A 19,565-nucleotide genomic window follows, 5' to 3' on the forward strand; every position below is an offset into this window, starting at 1 on the left:
AGTTCAATCAAATAGGTCAATTCAAGATAAAAAAAAAATTTAAAAAAAAAATCCTACTATTATTGTTAATAATTATGGAGACACATAATTCTTAATCTCGCTCACAGACATATAATTTATAAATCTACATAATGCACCTTAAACCACAGCTACCAATTGCTGTCAAAAAGAAAAACGAAAAAAAAGAACGTAGCAATAATGCTATCTTAGCCTACTCCGACCACATGACCCATCTCTTGCAGTTCATAGCCCCCCTACCCTGCCTTCATCTTTCTCCTTGTCCTTTCCTGCTATCCTTTGATGGCTTCAATTCCCCTGGGCATTCAATGGTTTCTCAGGTGACCCCCTCCCTCTTCCCCCCCACACACGCGCGCGAGCGTGCGCACACACACCCTTTTTCTGCAACTTTCCTTTGCCCTGCATCTACGTGCCTGCAGACGCTTGGGTATGCACCACGCACAACCACCCACTCTCTCTTTTCTTATCACTAGATGTTTGATGCTCCCCCACACACATTGCCCAGTCAGCATTTGTGTGCGTGTGCGTGCGTGCGTGCGTGTGTGTGTGGTCTGGACTGGGTATCTTTGTGCTTGGTGGGTACTGTTAATGAGTCTGTGTTAAGAGTTTAAGGAACTGGTGGTGGACCCAGCCTTTAACTGACTGACACTGGGCTCTGGAGGGCTCGGAAGGTGCCACACAAACATATTCATCTGCACGCACACACTCACAAACACACACATATACAGAAAGAAAGGAAGAAAGATCAGGGATCCAGGTGGTTGTCTAATCATATTTTCCCAGAGAGTAACACTGCAGGTACAAGAAAGGTTGCTTCTAGCACTACTGTGCTACCCTGTGTGCGTGTATGCGTGTACTACTAAATTTCTCCATTTTCCTACTCTTTTTGACTGCAGAATCTATTTATCTCATATAGTCACACGAACACTTGCTCACTGTTATCTCTTCTTTCTCTGCACACCTTCAGCTACTCTCTGTCTCTCTTCTCTCCTCTCTGTTACTTAAAAGAAGAGATGAAGCAAAGGGAGCGGGAGCTTTCCTCTTGTTCTTCTGTTGCCTCTGCCATCTTCTGTGGCAAGTAGAGGTTGTTTACCTGCTGGGCATATGTCATAAAGAGTCTTGAGAAAAGCTGTGGCTTGAACGGTTTGGTGAATGTTTAGTTGATGTTTATGTATCATCTGAGGGGCTCCTCTGAGAAGCAACACACTTTTAATACTGTCATTCACTTCCTGTGGAGCTTTGGGCTGCCGAGGATTAAGAACAGGCTGGTGTGAGGTAAAGGTAGAGTGCTTGAGCAGATGCTTTTTCATCTCCTGTGAAATATTGCCTGGGTCTCAACTGCTTGATCTTATCAAAGTTGAATCCCATGTGCTGTGTGTCTGCATGATTCACCAATAATCCTCGTAACCACACACGCATATGCCAATACTTGATCATACACATAACGGGGAATGTGACAGTTTGTCACAGTGCTCAGTCAGACACTTATCCAATAAATACATGTACAAGAATGCAGGTTTTTTTCATCTGTCAATACCTGCTCGGCTTCTTCATCTTCTTTTCCCTTATCTCTCCTCCATCTCTCTCTCGTTCTCTCCTGATCTCTATGTGTTAGCACTGTCTTAATGATTCATGTTTTAATTCCACCCGATCAAGGTTCAAGATCTGCATCAATAACTTTGTGTCCTTGCTCTCTATTGGCCTCACCAGATGACACACTACATCTCCCCATCAAAAGGCACTAGTTATTGTGTTATTGCCAGCAGCTCAGACACTGTCTGAGTCCAGACTCAAAGACACGCTTTTCGGCAATACACATTTACCTTCATTCGTATTAAAACAGCCATTTATTTTTGCTCTCTCTGCATCTGTGCACACAAATACCTGTATTTATTGTTGTCAACCAGTATCCACTGTTAAAATTTTACACAGTAATATGTGTACCTGCACACGTGATCTCCAGAAATTGCCACTGACGATTAAAATGTTTTATTTTCAACTACTCTGTTGAATGTTCAAAATACTGAACAATGAACATTACAAGTTCTTAGATGTCATATTGTTTTTTTGTGTCCACGCGTGTGTAACAACAGTTGCAAACACAGACTTATTCAGTTTAGTATGATATTAAACACACAAAAAGTAGTATATCTTCACATTTCAGAAGCTGCAATTTATTTATTTATGTCAAAAATAAAAAAATAAAAAAATATTAAGCAATTTTGAAAATTATTGTCATCTAATTTTCTTTCGGTTGACTAACTGATACATTAACAACAATAAACTGCACTTTTTTTTTCACTATCCCCTTTCTCTTTACTGTGTAAAATTTTCTCACCACTATTGCAATTTTAAACCATAAAATCTCTCCATATTTAACTGGTCTTTTTCTCTCTCTACTCATTTTGTGGTGAAGTGTTTGGTTTCCTTTCCGAGGGCTGCACCACTCGAGGTGTAAACACACTCAAAGTTACCCTCATTCAAAATGCATTGAGCTCTTGACAGATTCTTGGATGAAGTGGTTGTGTAGAGTCTGACATCCGTATTTCTTTATTCACTCTCCTCATTTCTTTACCTTTTTTCTCACCCATTCTGACTGTCTGGCATTCTGTGCGTTGGGAGGTGATGAAAGGTGATAATGTGAGTTGGGTGAAAAACATTGACTTCTCTTTTGCTGTCTTGCTCCCTGTACCCTTTCCCAAGCTGCCGTTTTATTGTGGTTTTCTTTCTCTCTCCTGCTTTTATATTTGATCCATCTATTTCCTTGTCTCGATTTCTTTGCCCGCATTCCCTTTATACACCTGACACTCTACCCACACACACAATTTGTCTCTCTTGTTCCTTATCAGATCCTGGTGCAGTGGTAGAGACTCACAGCGCGGTACCTTATGCAGTGATAGGTGGCGTTCTGGCACTGCTGGTTTTCACCGTCATCTGTGTCCTCATTGTCACCATCTGGTGCTCTGTCCGACAGAAAGGTAATACACAGACACACTCTCACATGCATGCATAAAGTAACACTAAAGTTTATTTCTCCAGGAGGAGACACATTTTGTGAATCAAGGTCATTTATAAGTAGTTTCAACAGGCACATTTTCTCATTTCTACACTTTATGGCCTAACATGCTGTGAAAAAAATCATTGGAACCCAGTTACACCCAGATACTTTGAAAATAATCTTTTAAACTAAGGTGTAAACTTGTCAGCAGAAAGCAAGCAGGATAGGATGTTCCTCTCTAGTCAGGCACTGTCCATGATAAACGACCTTGGCCAGGATAGTGGAAGAGAAGGGGTGGGGTGGGAAATGTAGGTGTGGTTGCGATGTTTTATGACTATATGTTAGTGTATCAAGGCTCATCTATTAAAAGCAGCCTTCCTGCGTTCCCTATCTTTTTAAGTGCCCCCCTATTGCCAACCTTACACTATGCATTACAGCTGCCAAGAAATGATCTTGGAATAGTGTTGCAGGCTGCAACTTACCCTATGGAGACACAAGTAGTCAGTCAACATTCAGTATGGCTTGACTGCCAATCAGCATGGAGACAGGACCATTACAACCAGTCAGTGTTGGGACAGGGCCATTAGGGCTCTGTCTTTGCGCCATCGTGAGTGTCAGTGTGCCAGTCAACCTCTGTGGTAAGGAGAATGAGAGTGTCACTCACCCCTGGAGTGAAGGGACAGTCCAGCAGGAAGATGACTTGTGCAGTGCTCTCTATAACCTGCACTACACAGAATCATTAATCATACGGGCCTGAGGGGTGGTAAAATGAGTCTAATAGGTTTTCTGAATGACACAGATGTGCCATTGTTCTTTTGCGCCTAACATTTCCTCCACCCTTTTCTACCAATCTCTCTTCCCTCCCTGTCTTTTATTCTCTATTATCCTCTATTATCCTTCTTCTATTACTTCCACCTCTTATGACTCTTCTCTCAACGCATCCATACCCCCACTTCTAAATTCTGCTGGTAGGCTCATACCGTACACGAGAGCCTATTCTTGCCTGGTATTGACCTAACAATCAGTTAACTAATGAATTAATCAGTCATAGGTATGGTACTCAATAATATAAGCGCTGATTGGTTTGATAATGCCGCATGACGCTGCAATGATCATGACGCTTTGCCACTAACCTGCCCCCTACAATCTCTCTCTCTCTCTCTCTCTCTCTCGCTCTCTCTCTCTCTCTCTCTCTCTCCCTCCTTCTCTCTCCTTCTCTCTCTGTCTGTCGCTCTCTTTCTATTTCTTGTCTTTCAGGTTCCTATCTTACCCATGAGGCCAGTGGGTTGGATGAACATGGTGAGGTGCAGGAGGCCTTCCTTAATGGGAACGACGCCAGCCAGGGCAAGAAGGAGTACCTACTGTAGCCCTTCTCCATCCCTATTCCCTTCTCTTCTGACCTCATACCCCTACCCCATCCTCTCCCTGTGTCCCACCTTATATACAGTATACACACACACACACACACACACACACACACACACACACACACACACACACACACACGCACACACAAACACCTCTATACAATGCGCCATAACAGGCGGCCTTCTGAAAACGACTGTATACAGATACTGCACACAGCCAATCCATCCCGCTCCAATCCATGTCCTCCTCGAACGAGCACACATAAACCAAGAGACAGACTGAGAAAAAGAGAGCCTCTAGACCTACCAGCCATTAACGACTGTGCCATATACTGTAAGTCGGAGAAACTGGGGAAAATAGATAGAATGAGAGAAGAAGAGCGAGGGGGGGGGACAGAGCGAGGTGAATGTAGACAAAAACTAAATGATGCCATAATTATTTTGATCGAGAGGGAAGCGGGGAGCACAAAGAAAACCAGCACTCTGCCTGTGCAGCCGCCAAAGTGGAAGGGAGAATTAGAGGCAGATGAGTGCTATAATTCCCTGCCTGGAGAATAGAAGAATCCATTTCACAAAGCTCCGTCTTTAACTGACGCAGACAGGGGGAGCAATGTGTGAGGATGGAGGGGGGGTGGAGCAAAGCGGAGAGGGGGAGTTGACCAGGAGCTATTAAGTCCTCCATGCTAGAAAATTGAAATTTTGTAAATTGCCAAAGCATCCTGCCTACCGAGCGCAACTCATACATAATTCCCTAACAACACTGGGGTGTGTAAGGCCAGAGTCCCAGAAAGTATCCAAACTTCATGAACATGCTAACCGTGCTGTTTTGCTATCCCTGTTGGGTAGCCTGCCAATTTGTGATTACAAAAATCAGCTTTTAGTGATTTTTAAAAATTATTTTATCCCTCTTGCTGCAACAGTTTTTATATATTCTCTACGTCCTCCTTCCTCTCTGTTCACCTGTTACCATCCTCTCCTTACTCTCTTATATCTCTCTTTCTCTCTGTCTGTCCCCCTCTATCGCTCCTCCTTTGTTGGCTCCTAATAATGAAAGGATTAGTGTTGGGCTATGTTCCCGAGAAAGAAGAAAGGAATATGACTTGCTAAGGCATTAAAGAAAAGCTTAATTATTTTAGAATGTCATGAAGAGGATAAAAAGGTTTAAAAGTCTTCATAAGAAGGGCAAGAGGAGCGATAGCAAAAGGAATGAATGACAGAATGAAATGGATGGATATTTTTTCTGAATGCTACCACACATATGCAGATACATGCACACATTCATACATAAAGTAAACATATTGAAAGAACAAGTATACATATCTCTAAATTCCTTGTTTGTATAAAAAAAAAAAAGAACAGCAACATAAATTAAATTAAACTTTTAAGAAATAAGAAAACAGTTTACTATTAAAACGCATTATGAAGCAACTATACTAACACAGAATATTAGCCTATAGAGGTACAAAGCCGAACAAACTACTGTCCAGTGATCTTTAAAGAAAATGTAAAAAAAGAATAAAAAAATCATGTCTTTATGAGAAACCAGAGGTCTTATTGATTTTTGTATTAATTATTATTATTATTTGAACAATTATGATTGTTGTTACTGTTATTATTATTGCTGTTGTTATTATTATAATTGTAAATGTTAAAGAAATGTACACTTCCCATGGTTTGTTTTTGGTTCTACTGTAGAGAAATTGCTGTCATTTTTCACTATTTTTCCTCTTACCTTTCCTACCTTTCCTCTCTTTCCCAGTCTTTCTCTCTCTCTTTGTCTCCTGTGCCTAGTTGTCTCTTCTCCTGTCTTTCACTCTTGTTTATTTTAGAGTCCATGTGTCATTGTTGATATATAGCTAACTATTTCTTTATAGGGGAAAGATACAAAGCACGACAAAATAAAAAAAGAATCCAAAAATAAGCCTTGGGGATCAGACTGGTTTTTGGATGTGTTTACAGTGTAATTAGCAGGTGCTGTTTTTGAAATACTGTGAAAGGAAACAGGAGATGGAGCTTATGATGACATCAATGGGGAATAGGGGAGTTATACTGTAGGTGGGACGATAGAGATGAAGGCGGTGGAGTTGGTTATAACTGGCAGCTCATTCAAAATAAACAGAATAAACAAAATGGAGGGTTCTGTGTCGGGGCTAATGGATCATAAGAACAGATAGTGGGGAAGAAAAGGGTGACAGGAGGGTTGAGTCAGATGCACGCAAAAAAATATGACTCTGCCATTAACTTCCACACAATCAATACCCGATTCTGTCGAGAAGCACTCAACATGTCCATCTGTGTGCAGGGCTAGATTTGAAAGCTACTGGAGGTCGCAAGGGTGATAGATCGATGTGTTTCTCTTCCATCGACGGCAAAGCTCCACGGTCGCTGTCATAAAGACAGATTGTCAAACGGCAATCAAAGTAATGGACTTGCCAGGCGCTACAAGCATGAGTTGACACTCTGGTCAACAAACAATTCAGACCACACCAGACATATCTTCAGTATCTCCTGCTATCAGACCTTTGTGGTCGATGAGTAATAAAATAGAATATTGTCCCCTTTTTTTATGTCTTCACAATAGAACTGTATGTCCTTCAAACAAAGGTTTCATTTGTTTGTTTTCCTGTGGGATTCACAGCACTCTGTCTGATTTTCATTTGCCATTTCATACTGTTATGTCTGCTTCTCCTCACAGAAAAAAAAAAGCCTCAACAAAAAGTAAACTTTTTAGTTAAAAAAAACCTCTTTTTTTATGTATCCCATATTGAAAAATTGTAATCACATTGAAATTCACAGAATTTACTGTTGGCTGGTTACTAATGCTGCTACTGATTTCTCTGGTGGATCCTGGGAAATCAGACTGGTCATACTAATGATGCAATTCAACTGCTATCTGGATGACAATCAGACCACCACTGATGATAGATGGTGATTATCAAATCAATAAACATAAGACAAAAGGAAATAAGAACAAGCCAGAAAACAGTTATATTCCTCTCAGAGTTTATGACATGAATTGAATGTACCCTAATCTGGCCAATAATGACAGAAACAGGTCAGTGAATCACTCACATAGCTTCTCTCTGATGCTAGTTTCACCGCTTAATGTCCTGGAACGAGTTCAGATCAAGGAATCTCCCATTTATGACCAATTTATGACAATAATATTTCATTTCTACGAGTTGCTGTAAATATCACAGTCCATCCAAACACAAACTCTTTATTTTTCTGGCTGCAACATGGTGGATTACACACAGTCTTATCAATCTTCGAAGCCAACGCTTGTAACCCTTGGATGGTGAACACAGCTAATGTTCTTTAGTCTTGGCAGTGTGACCCTAGCGTGGCAAAGAGGTGTGTACAGGGTGACAGTATAGCCCGAGGCATTGATTGAGGTGGTTGAGTGTGTCTAGGCCTAGCATAATCAGGAAGCAGAGTGCTTTCAGGCAGACAGAACAATTGAATGGGCAGCCACTTCAGGGAAGCGGGGGAAATCGTTTTTCTTTTTTTTACCTTATGCCAGATTCCTCTGTCAATAATGTGTTCTAGTCAGCTTTTTTTCTTTTGCAGTAATACAAAATAGTCTGTTTATTTTTTGAAGAGAGAGATGGAAAGCACGAGTAAGGAAATTAATTTAAAATAGACACAAGAACTATAGAGAGCTGGAAAATGATCAATAAGAAAAAAAAGTGGACATCAAATCTAAATCCAGCGAGTAAGGAAGAGAAAGAGCAGGTCTTTGATCACAAGAACCAGAGAAAAAAAAAGAGAGAATGAAATGCATGTTGGTTGTCATGCCCGTGTTCTATGCAGAAGGAGACATATTTTTTTTCTCCATCAGTGATTTCTCAACACCAACATGGCTCAAGATGAACAATCCAATTAGTCACAGCATGGCCCTTTTTATTACAAGAGAACTTCACATTGTATTTACAGGTTTAATCAAAACAGCCATGATTATTGTGTCATAACCAGGTTAATTAGGTTTTCCCAACAATACCTCATCCTCTCTGGACCACTCTGTTATTACCAAATATTTAATTAAATGCTGTCACTCATATATCTACATTACTGTTGGTTGACTTAGCAGAGATTTAAAATAGGATTAGAATGAGACCCACAGGAAAAGCAGTCAAAGAAAACAGACATCTGTGATCAGGATGGTTGTTGTCATTGGGAGACTTAATTTTCTCACTGACATTTGGTGTGGAACCTGATAATTAACTGGCCTTTTTCATTAGTGTGTTATTCATAACGTGTTTGCATGAGGTTGCTGATTAGTTAAAAAGCCAACAACAAACAGTAATTTGCTATATTTATTCAGTCCACAAGTTGTTTTTTTTCCAAACAGCTATTTCTTACGCACACAAAACATGGATGGAATTTATCGGAAGATTATTTAGTTGTTTTTAGTTTCCGAAAATGTTTTACATATGAAACAAATGTTCAGATATTCCACTTTATAAACAAATTCAGACCTCTGGGCACACTTTGGCTTTAAGGGAGTGTTTGGCTGAAGACCATGGAGCTGCTTGCACTGCCTCACACAGTGCCATACGGACAGATTTTGCTCTGGACAGGGCTACTGCAGGAGGAAGATTGGGAACAGCAAGAGGAAAGGATGCCCGTTCTTCCCCCACTTGTTTGCCAGGAGGAGTGAAGAGGATCAGGGGCACAAGACTGTACATCTGGAAGAGGAACAAGGCAACTGCATGAGCCCAGGCAGGAAGATGGGTACTGGGGGTGAAAAGCAAGAGAGCGTGGAGAATGTGGAGCGGCAGGCACAGCAAAACTAAAAGAGAGAGGGACAGGGCCAGGGAACGGACCAAGCAGGAGTCATGTTTTGGGGGGTCTGCATGACTAAAGGGAGTCTTCCTTGGTTTCATGCATAGCAGATCAAGGTATATGGCCAGCAGGCAAAGCAAGGGAAGCATGAACACTGTCATCCCATGAACATAGACTAGGAACTGTGGAGTGAGAATAGTATCAGGAGCACACACGCCCCAGTGGCTGCTGTGAATCTCAGCGTAGGTGAAGTTGTGCATGTCCTCCACATAAAACTTTGACAAGAAGCCTCCATATGGAAGAAACTTTCCGATCACCTTGCGGTCATAGTGGTACTTAGGGGGTGGCGAAGGGGTGAGATTGGTTAAAGGGGTCGTCCAGTTTCCGCCCAGCTCGTGGCCATCTGAGCCCAGACCAGTACCATCGCCTCTCCAGGTGTCAAGGACATCTGAGCCGATGAACTGAGCGAAGGAGGACAGAACGGAGCCCACCCAGCACAGCAGGACCACACACAGAGCTCGCTGACGGGTCACCACTGAGGAGTATCTGGAATCCAAAGACATATTAATGTAGATATATTTAATACGGAGACTGTTCTCCAGTTCTTTAACCAAAGAAAGAAAATAATGTGTCTTACACTCCTGCATTGCTTTCACACCAAAAATACAACATGGCTTCTCCTATCAGGAAAAGGTTTTTTCATCCTAAACTTAATTTCTTACTTGTGGAAGAGATTTGCTGTAATATGTGAGCAAGCTCCTGACCTGACTGCATTAGCTTTTTTCATCTGAGCATAGAGCAGAACATTTGATCTTACTGACATGCACCAACTGATTGGTGTAACTGAACATCATTGAGAAAGATATAATACTGACTCTCTTCCACTGAAAAACTGAATTTGTATGTCAAAGTCAGTCAAACATTTAGGAGCCCCACAGCCTAATTATATTTACAATCCGTCTCTCAGATGGCCATATGCTGTAAGCCGACTTATAACTATTGAACAAGCAGCCTGCATGTAACAGTATTCCATACAGCCTGACATTTTTTTTTTTTTTTTTACACTGATATTGATTTTCTTCCTTTATAGCTAAAAGTGGACTTGAGAGTGTTACTTGACTCTTGCCACCCACATATTCACCCTTTCCCACAGACATGCAAGAAAGTATTAAAGGATTGTATGCAAATGTGAGGCTCTGTTTTATTTTAAGAACAAAATACTTTATGTAAGGTTTCTAATTGATGTATGTTCATTTTTGACACTTTTTATATATTCATTTTTCTTGAACTGATGTAACCCTCTTCTCGACTCACCTGTCTGCCAAATGATGGTGCAGGTGGGCGTCCAGCGTAAGTAGCATTAACAGGAACATGGTAAACTGCCTGACCAGCAACGGGCAACACACAAGGGTTATGCATGTGTACAGGCACTGGGGGGTTCGCAAGTTTAGTGACACGGTAATAGGAACTCCCACTGCACCTCCAACTGCCCCTACCCAGCCCAGACACAGCCGAAGACAGCACGAGACGCTCCCAGGTTGGGGCCTGGCATCCTGGGTTCCCTCTGGGAAATCAGCCCTGGTACGATTGCCAGTGACTGCCATGCATAACCTCACACTCGTCACAATTACATATACAAATAGAGCGCACTGGCATAGGGAGTACAGCCACATCAATTCCATGTCTGGTGGAGAATAAAACAATTAAAAAGAGAGAGATTTATAAAGGCAAATAATATATTTGAATACCATCTAAAAAGTCATTACTGATAATAATATGAATGAGAAAGAAGTAAAGAAAAAAAAACATCTTCAGCTTCATTCATTCCCGCTCCACTTGCAACCCCTGCCCTATGTTCCCACATGGATCTCACATCAGCAAAGATGGCCCCTGAAGGATTCAGTTGCTTTGTCAAAGGAATGGTCAAACATATGTAGAGAGAAAGACATAGAAAAAAGGGAATAGAAAAGAGTGACAGTTGGTTGAGGGAATTTTGAGGTTAAACGCAGGGGTGTAGGTCAGAATACTAAAAACAAGTCAGCGAGGGAGAAAGTACAGTTGTAGAAGGATTGAAAATGTGATGCAAGTTTGTGCTTGGGGCAGAGAGACAGGCAGGGAGAGAGCAAATATTTTGATAGGTATTGGAGAGCTGTAAACGTGCTTGGAGAGTGAAAAGGTCAGACCAGACTTGACAGAACTTTTCCATTGAGGATGTGAGCACCATGCAAACACAGAACAACAGGCACCAAGCTGGGTGACAACATACTGTTAACACCATCTTCTCTCCGCTTTTTCTGGCTTTTTTATTTTTTTGCCTCCCCTTCTCTCTCTGGCCCACCATGCATCCCTCACACACACATACTCTCCGAAACGCAAATAGACCTATACATTTATGTGTAAATGAACACCGACACTCAATCACACAAGTGCGCACTCCCCCGATGAGTAATTTCCAAATGATTGGCAGCTAATTTTAGTGCATTTTCAAACAATAGCCTCACATAAAGAGGAGTGGGTGAATATTGAAATACCTGATTTTCCACCTCAATATGCCACCTGTCCATTCCATGTAATTAGATTGACCTTTTCGGAACACTTGTTGTTAGTCGTTACTCCCATAATAATCATGACTGGCTGAAATAACCTCTTTATACCACTTCATAATCACTTTACACAGTTGTCTCCTGTCTCACTACTTGAAGGGCCTCAGCAAAATTGATTTACTTATTAGTACTTATTTAATTAATTCCAGCAAACAATCTGAATTGAAAATTCACACAAGGTGGATTAAACTCCTCCCAATGTAATTAATTGCATTAATTAATCAATTAAGCTCTTTGAAAGTACATTCCAGTTATACGGCCAAACCTTTCAGTCACAGCCAATTAAAGAGAGGGGAAAAGTCAAAGTCATTGGGTGCCTGGATGTTGATATTAAGACAAAAAGGTAAATTGAAATAAAAAGGTAGTTACCTGTTGTGAAGCCCTGCGATGTCAGTGTACACAAAGCTGTAATCTAACTTCTGTATGACTTGGGTGTCTCTTTATTTCCCTTAAGGGTTTCTATCTCTCCCTCTCACCTCTCAATCTAACTGTCTACCCCCTCTGACAGAATAAACCTGATTTATAAACCTCTGCTTATCAACCTGCCTTCTATTTCTCTCCTGTCTCTGCAAACATATCAATTGTGTCAATGTTGGAACATGGCTGCCCTTTCCATCTGAGATGTGCAAAGGGCAACACCCCCTCTGCACAGCCAGGGAACTATGTAAATAAGGTACACACACACACACACACACACAGGAACATGGACACACATAGAAAATAAAGTTTATTCTTTGTTCTTAATGCAAAACAGGATACAAACAGGATAAGAATCTGGGAGCTACTGAAAAATCTTTAAAAAATGAAAGAACTTTGTTTGTTTATTTCTACTATTTAAAAGAACTGAACTGTTGGGCTGACAGCTATTATGGAAAATGTACCTGTATTCCCTTTGTGAACAAATTATTTTTCCACCGTCTACCAAAAGAGCCAATATCCAGGCAGTGGCACACTGTAAACAAAAATTGAATAGGCAACAACAACAGTTGTTTGTTGAAAAATTGAATTGGAGATCCTGAGGACAGCAGGAAAAAGCAATAGAAAATAAATTATTATTCCCTCCATTTTAAGGTACATTGTTTGCTGCACTAGAATATATCAGAATAACATTTTCTTTTGGCACTTTTTATTTGTGACTTGTGTACATTCACAACTTGAGATATACATGATAAAAGTGAGAATACAATAAATTATGCATTTCTGTGGACAGGGGAGAGTCAAAGACTGAAAATACTGTCATTCAATTTTGGATCTGTAATGTTAATGTCACAATTACAATGGGGACGATGAGTTTCATCGGTGGGAAAAACAACGGCCTAGTCTCGCGTAAAAAAACGAGATTTGCCCGTTTTAACACGAGTAGGAAACCCCGTTCCATCCTCTTCCCTTCGCTGTCGACAAGCAAGGTAAAGCGCCGTTTCTCCTGCCTCTCTTATATTGCACGAAATTGACTAAAATCACGAGCGTTTGCGCTTCAAGCGTGTTTAATCACGATATAATGTACACATAAAGAAGGTGGCTGCCCCTCCGTGGGGGTCACAAGACGTATTTAGTGTTATTTTAAAGGATTTCGTTTGAATATTGCTAGCGTACTACATGCCTGTTGGTAATGGATGCCTCCATGCAACCTCGTTGAGGCCTATTAGCAAGAGGCTAGCTGCTCCCGATTCGTTTTTTATTTTTATTTTTTAATTAACTACTGAAATGTGTCGGTATGCCTAAACAAATAATCGCGTCTTCGTGAATCGGAAGATGTTTTGAAAATGGGAAGGTAAAACATTTAACAACCAAATGTAGCTTCGCGGTTACGTTAGCTCAGTGATAATCACATTGAAAGCCAACATGCCGGTTGAAAGTGTGGACGTTAACAGAGTCCAAACACATGGTCCTGGACTAATGGACTCATGTGTCGGCTTGATCATCGTGTTACTAAAGTGTCGTTTCATTGTACGCATAACTAGTTTTGTTGGTTTAGCAACCCGTGCTCCTGTGCAAGCTCACGTGAAGTGTATTTTATTTTTTATTTTTTTTTACTCGTGAAACGGATTAAATTCTCATTATATTCAAGAGATGTTTTAATCTAACAATTTCGGCTGATCAAGGCTTTTTTTTTTTCCTCCCTGCCATTTATATCACTTATAACTTGCTTTCCCCCCCCCCCCCTGGGTGTTTTTCCCCACAGCAAGTATGCCACTATTGCTTTACCACAAGCTTTTGCATCGTTTGGCAACTTATCATTTCAGTGATCGGTGCATTTTAAACATTGTGTTGATAATAGTTGAGAACTACGTGGAAAATACATCTCATTTAGTCAAATAACTGCCCACCAACCAACCCGGCTCTGCGACCACAGCAGCCGAGCCTCCCAGAAACCAAGGGTGAAGGCGCGTATTCTGTTATTTCTGTGGTTTTGGCTTCATGTAACACTTGTTTTTGTCTTACAGATGCCAGGAGTCACGGTGAAAGACGTCAACCAGCAGGAGTTCGTACGAGCCCTGGCTGCCTTCCTGAAGAAGTGAGTGTTGTTTCTTTGTAAACCTCTTTAATCTTTTGGATTTTAGCATCTCCCCATCAACCGGGCTCCAAAAAAAAGTGCTTGTGTTTAAATGTCGTTTTCTGTGGATTTGTTTGCGTACTTTGTGCCACATGCAGCCAGCAATTGAGCTCAACTGCAGTGCAATTATCAAAAAGGGTTGTTGTGGTTTAGTTCATGCTGAACCTTCTCTCCTGTGTCCAGGTCAGGAAAGCTGAAGGTGCCTGACTGGGTGGACCTGGTCAAACTGGGTAAGCACAAGGAGCTGGCCCCCAGTGATGAGAACTGGTACTACATTAGAGCTGGTAAGTCCAAATGTTTACGTTCATTAGTCACGCATGTCCTAAACGTTTTATTTCCTGAGATTTCCAAAGGCTCACCACTGAGACTTCTTATTACTGTTTTAGGCTTAAATTTGCACATTATTTTTTTAGATTTAAATGGTGGTTGAAAATCTTTTAAAGAAGAGGATGGGGTCATTTTATTTGCGAAACTGTTTTGACTTTGATGATTTATTTTTTTACATCCCACAGTTCAAAAGTTGTCTTAAATTTGCAAAGCTTATTTTGTGCTAGGTGTTCACTTTAGGGCCTTGCTCGTTAATTATGAAACAATAATTTGTCATGATTTCCTCCCAAGATCATAAGCCTGTTTATCCAAATGCCTCTTTTTTTTTTCTTTTTTTTTTGCGTGTTGTTTGGAAGCCCCTCAGTAATGCGTTGTGACTGGCCCCTCATCTCTCTGCTCCAACAGCATCCACAGTTCGCCACCTGTACCTCCGTGGTGGTGCTGGTGTTGGCTCCATGACCAAGATCTATGGTGGCCGCCAGAGGAACGGCGTGTGCCCGGCCCACTACAGTGTAGGATCAAAAAATGTGGCTCGCAAAGTGCTGCAGTCCCTTGAGCTGCTCAAGATGATTGAGAAGGATCCCAATGGGTGAGTGTATTTAAAACTACAATTTATCAGTTGATTGGTTGAAATTCATGTTTTTTGGCAATGAAGTGAATTTAACTCAATCAAAAAATGTGAACACTATTGTATTCATAAATTACTCAGCGATAAACAGCCCCTCCAGGAATTTGCGATCGCAATAATTGACACAAATTCAAGCCAACGTCTCAATATTTGCAGGAGCTTGCAAATTTTTTAAATAAAAAAAAATTAAATGTCATCAGCAAAAGCTGTGCTGAAAGTATAAGTGCATAAAGTCAGTATTTTCAGACAAAACTGGCTTTATGAACACACATAACTCCTCATTTACATTCAGTACGGCTCTCATTATCTCATGAAAACAAACTCCGGTGCACCGGAGGAAAAAACGGAAGTGGCGGAAAACGTGGCCTTCACAATATATTTTTTGAATGAAATGCTTATTATCAATGGGAGCGATTACATATTACTGTATCCTACAGAATATGTATACACGCGTCAAGTTGTAAGACTGCACTTTGTTTTGTGGATACAGCAGGCCCGTGTTGAATTAACATGAATTAAACAGCATCTAAAGCTCTTATTTTGACAGCTGATGTAGTCTCCGTATTCTATATTACAGTCACAGACTGTTCTGTAAAGCTCTAAAGTCTCACATATATATAAAAAAATGTTTTGTTACTTTTAGCACCATGGTTCTCCAAGTTCAATAAAAAAAAGATTAGAACTAAAATATTTCTGATGTGGAACACGATTATTATCACAGGAAGTGATTGCATATTTATTCCTTAATCAGGTAGTGCTTTTAAAAATTGTCCTTTTTCTTTCTCAACTTGCGATTGTTGTATCGCAACGATCACAAAAAACTTTGAAATCCTTGATGGACTGATTAAAACGGTTTTTAATCCAAACCTTCTGTTTATATATGTGGTTTTTGTACACGCGCTATGAGCTGACTGCATGTTTAAGTTGGCATATGCACGTGTCAGGGCTGGGTGAAATAATTGATTCACATTGGAGTCACAATTCATATCTTTTGTTACTCTGAATCTATTCAAAACTGACAAAAATCCATTGTCGTAATCACGATGGAACATAAAAATTGGAACTCGGCTGCGAGGGCACAACGCAGCACAGAGTTGATGTACAGAGGGGTTTGTAGAAGGAGATAATGACTTAATTCGTTTTTCATGGTGAAGCTGAGGCGTTGGGGGATTTTTGTACAAGATCGCCGGCATATAAACGGTTGGAGTGGAGCATTGAGTGGCTGCAATACCCAGTAAAAGTATTCATCTTCAGCGTAGCAGCCTGCTCATTCTTTGACCCCACCAGTTAGCTCGGCTGACAGGAGTTCATATTTTGACACGCACTGAAATGAAGTAACAGTCAAAATGTGACGCCTCTTTCTTTTTGTTGCATCAGGCATTGCCTTGAAATGATCCTGAATTGAATCGAGAGATTCACACCACTTGTTGTGCAGAGTGGTTTTGGGGCACAGTAACTAACACACACACGCACACACACACACACACACACACACACACACACACACACACACACACACACACGCACACACACACGCGCGCGCGCTCTTGTGGTTCCACACATACTGCCACTCATCTTTGCAATAGTCGGTAATAAATAGTCATTTTCCCCTGGGTCATTTTATATTTGCAGAACCTTGATGTGAAGAAGATAAGTTAATATAATGTCGAATAACTGCGACATCCCCAAATGCATAAGCTAGGATTTTGCTCTGAGCCCGAAAACATGTGATTTCTCTGTAACCAAACGACTAATTGATTGGCTTGGTTTTATTCATTCCATGTGAGCAGAAAAATGAAACCCAATTTTGGATTGGCCTTTGTGTCAGGGTTGTTGTGGTTTTTGCAAATATGGATGGATGGATATTTGTGGCATAAAGTTGTTGTTATTTTGTCTATTGATTTTTGACCAAGTTCTAAAAGTTGATGTATTCCATTGTTTCTCTAATTTATGCTGCTTTTTTTTTTTTTAATTTCTCTTAGTGGACGCAGACTAACCCCCCAGGGAACCAGAGACCTGGACAGAATCGCTGGCCAGGTGAGAAACTAATCTCTTTGCTAATTATGTTGACATGCATACAACTAACTTAATTATTTGACGGACCGTGCGGAGGAGAGCCCTGTCCGTAAAATAGCTAAAGATCAAAAAGAAACAAGCAGGTGGGCCTTTAAAGAACGATCCAAATCTTAGTTAGATACCTCGGAGGCGGTTGTTGTTTTCTGTTGCAACAGGGATCTCGAACGAGGTAACTCAGTGGATAGAGGTCGAGATTGTGGACTGAAATAGTCGCGCCGTGGCAGGTTTATAGCAACATTTGACATGCGGTGAGTCTGGAGTATTCAGAGTGTAAGGGTTGTATCTGAAAAGGACACATTATTTTCTGATGTGATGAAGACCAATGAGTCACTCTGGCGGTTACACACTATCGGCAGCTTGCCTCTAATCTTTACACAATTTTAACAAATCATTGGACTGGTAATGTGACCACGTCCTGTTGAAACACCTTGACCACGGCTCCTTTTCTGCATCACCTTCCTGTGCTGAAACACGTTTTGAAAACACAGTGTTGCATTAACTTACACGTGTAAAAGGAATCACAATCAAAAGGCTTTGAATCGGACTGAGCCTAACGCAGTACAGGTCTGTAAAGCAGGATATTCGTATTGTGGGGATGCCCTTGGTTTTCTTTTTTTGTTTGTCCGTTTGCAAAACCGTTGCATAACCATTACGTTGCGCATCCGTGTGTCGTAGACTATATACGTGTTAAAGTCTGGTCTAACTCATTGCTAGAATTGAAATGCTCCAGTATCGAGCTCTCCAGCTGTTAAATGTCATGGTAACCCCATGCCGTCCAGGCAGAGGGAGTTTTCTGTGTCTGATGTTGCCTGACACACTCTGCTGTTTGATGTGACATTCTGACAAACGCAGGATGGCGCCTTAAGCGCGCGTGATCATCACAGAAATATCGTTCTTTACTTTGATGCAACACCTTGTCTGTTGTGGGAGTACAGGGCCCCTGTGTCACTTTAGCGTTCGAGGCTTTTCAAGGCGCTTGTCCTTGGGCACACTTTTCTCCACCAGCAAAGTAAGTTTTGCCTTATGTGGCACACTTCACTGCTGAAATTTGTTTTAGCCGTCGCACACACACACAAAAAAAAAAAAATCGCAGTTGGGCCTTGTCAAAAATCAGGAGAGGTGGCAACGTTGTGATAATCCAAGGGTAAAAGGGGTAAACATGAGGAGGGAATTTCATGCTTGGTAAGTCTGCCGTATGGCACCAGTTTTCTCCTTGTTTACCCATTCTAATGAGCAGTATGCAGATGAGCAGGCCCGGGCAGCCCCGCCCGCCGCACAGAACTGGCAGGAAACATGTTGGTGCGGCTCCACTGCTTCCTCTCGAATCCCTCGCGCGCGTTGTAGTTTCTGATGGCTTGTTGAGAGAGTGATGCCTTTTCCTTTGCAAGTGAAGTTCTGCCATGTAATATCAGACTATTCCTGGTGTTTTTGGCAGCAGCTGTAACACGGAAAGCTGTTTCTCTTCCAAACCGCGTTTGCTCTCAAGTCCCTGTGAAATTACATTTTGATAGTGTCTTACTCCCGTTAAATTGCAGACTTCCTTTTGAACCAGTCCTGTGTTTTGTGAACATTTTAAAGTAAACTAATGGAATATTATGAAAATGGGAAGTTTGCTCTTACTGCAGTTAAATCAAATTAATTAAAATGGTTGTGATCGTTTGCACCAACCACGGCAGCATGATGAAATCGTTTAAATACCTCTTCTCCCCCCCCCCCCAGCTAGTTGGCTAATTGGATTTCTATTTGAAGACAAGGTTTCAAATGAACAACACCTAATTTGGGGCAGGATGTAACTTATGAATATGCCTCATGTTTGTTTGTTTTTTGTGTTTCTCCACAGGTTGCAGCTGCAAACAAGAAAACTGTTTAATAAATCTTTTTTGGAAAAAGTCGATAGCTGTGTGCGCGCCTTTCTTTTTCTTTTCTTTTTTTTCTTGTGTGAACAATCAAGTTGAACCCATGGACGCGAATGGTGTCGGTATTTTGAAATACTCCGCTCACAGTTTGAGAACATGCTTGAGTTAGTGTCTGAGTTTATATTCTTTCGGCTGTGTTCAAGTTCTAAAAGCAGTTTAGTTGGAAAGAAAAAAACCGGAAAGTTCCGTACAGATGTCCCGATGAGCCGTTTCCCTTCTGACTTAATGACCGCTACGAAACACGTTGCCAGAGGAAAGCAAGCTTTTGCATGAAGTCGTCTCTATCTGATATC

General features: G+C 41.1%; 3 protein-coding genes across 5 annotated transcripts in view; 2 read left to right on the forward strand and 1 right to left on the reverse strand.

Annotated features, from left to right (window-relative positions):
• The window catches only part of cadm4 (cell adhesion molecule 4), a 138,138-nt gene extending 131,834 nt beyond the window's left edge, over positions 1-6,304 (forward strand). For 2 of the 3 annotated variants that reach the window (XM_069142325.1, XM_069142324.1), the window contains exons 7-8: positions 2,868-2,996; positions 4,274-6,304. In XM_069142325.1, coding sequence (XP_068998426.1) covers positions 2,868-2,996; positions 4,274-4,383 — 239 coding nt within the window. In that variant the 3' untranslated portion in view covers positions 4,384-6,304. Of the gene's footprint in view, positions 1-2,867; positions 2,997-3,988; positions 4,068-4,273 lie in introns of all 3 variants that reach the window. The other variant, XM_069142326.1, reaches the window with a different exon arrangement.
• Positions 6,305-8,855: 2,551 nt separating this feature from the next.
• Positions 8,856-10,850, reverse strand: LOC138191454 (adenosine receptor A1-like). Its single transcript, XM_069138298.1, has 2 exons — positions 10,483-10,850; positions 8,856-9,714 (listed from the first exon to the last, which is right to left on the reverse strand). The coding sequence occupies exons 1-2, from the start codon at positions 10,848-10,850 to the stop codon at positions 8,856-8,858; spliced, it is 1,227 nt and encodes a 408-aa protein (XP_068994399.1).
• Positions 10,851-13,144: 2,294 nt separating this feature from the next.
• On the forward strand, positions 13,145-19,248 carry rps19 (ribosomal protein S19). Its single transcript, XM_069142327.1, has 6 exons — positions 13,145-13,177; positions 14,216-14,286; positions 14,509-14,609; positions 15,058-15,241; positions 17,263-17,317; positions 19,197-19,248. Exons 2-6 carry the CDS (start codon positions 14,216-14,218, stop codon positions 19,224-19,226), a joined length of 441 nt encoding a protein of 146 aa, XP_068998428.1. The 5' UTR covers positions 13,145-13,177; the 3' UTR covers positions 19,227-19,248.
• The last annotated feature ends 317 nt before the right edge of the window (positions 19,249-19,565 follow it).

Source organism: Embiotoca jacksoni, unplaced genomic scaffold (genome assembly GCF_022577435.1).
Source record: "Embiotoca jacksoni isolate LCO1_2020_lvr unplaced genomic scaffold, fEmbJac1.0.p SCAF_11, whole genome shotgun sequence".
Lineage (NCBI taxonomy): Eukaryota > Metazoa > Chordata > Actinopteri > Embiotocidae > Embiotoca > Embiotoca jacksoni.

What these genes read in the sequence shown, in the direction of transcription:
- rps19 (XM_069142327.1), top strand. Translation starts at nt 14,216, where the DNA reads ATGCCAGGAGTCACGGTGAAAGACGTCAACCAGCAGGAGTTCGTACGA. An exon ending in ATTGAGAAGGATCCCAATGG is followed by an intron (nt 15,242 to 17,262) that starts GTGAGTGTATTT and finishes AATTTCTCTTAG; the next exon opens with TGGACGCAGACTAACCCCCC. An exon ending in TGGACAGAATCGCTGGCCAG is followed by an intron (nt 17,318 to 19,196) that starts GTGAGAAACTAA and finishes GTTTCTCCACAG; the next exon opens with GTTGCAGCTGCAAACAAGAA.
- LOC138191454 (XM_069138298.1), bottom strand. Translation starts at nt 10,850, where the DNA reads ATGGAATTGATGTGGCTGTACTCCCTATGCCAGTGCGCTCTATTTGTA. An exon ending in CACCATCATTTGGCAGACAG is followed by an intron (nt 9,715 to 10,482) that starts GTGAGTCGAGAA and finishes TTTGGATTCCAG; the next exon opens with ATACTCCTCAGTGGTGACCC.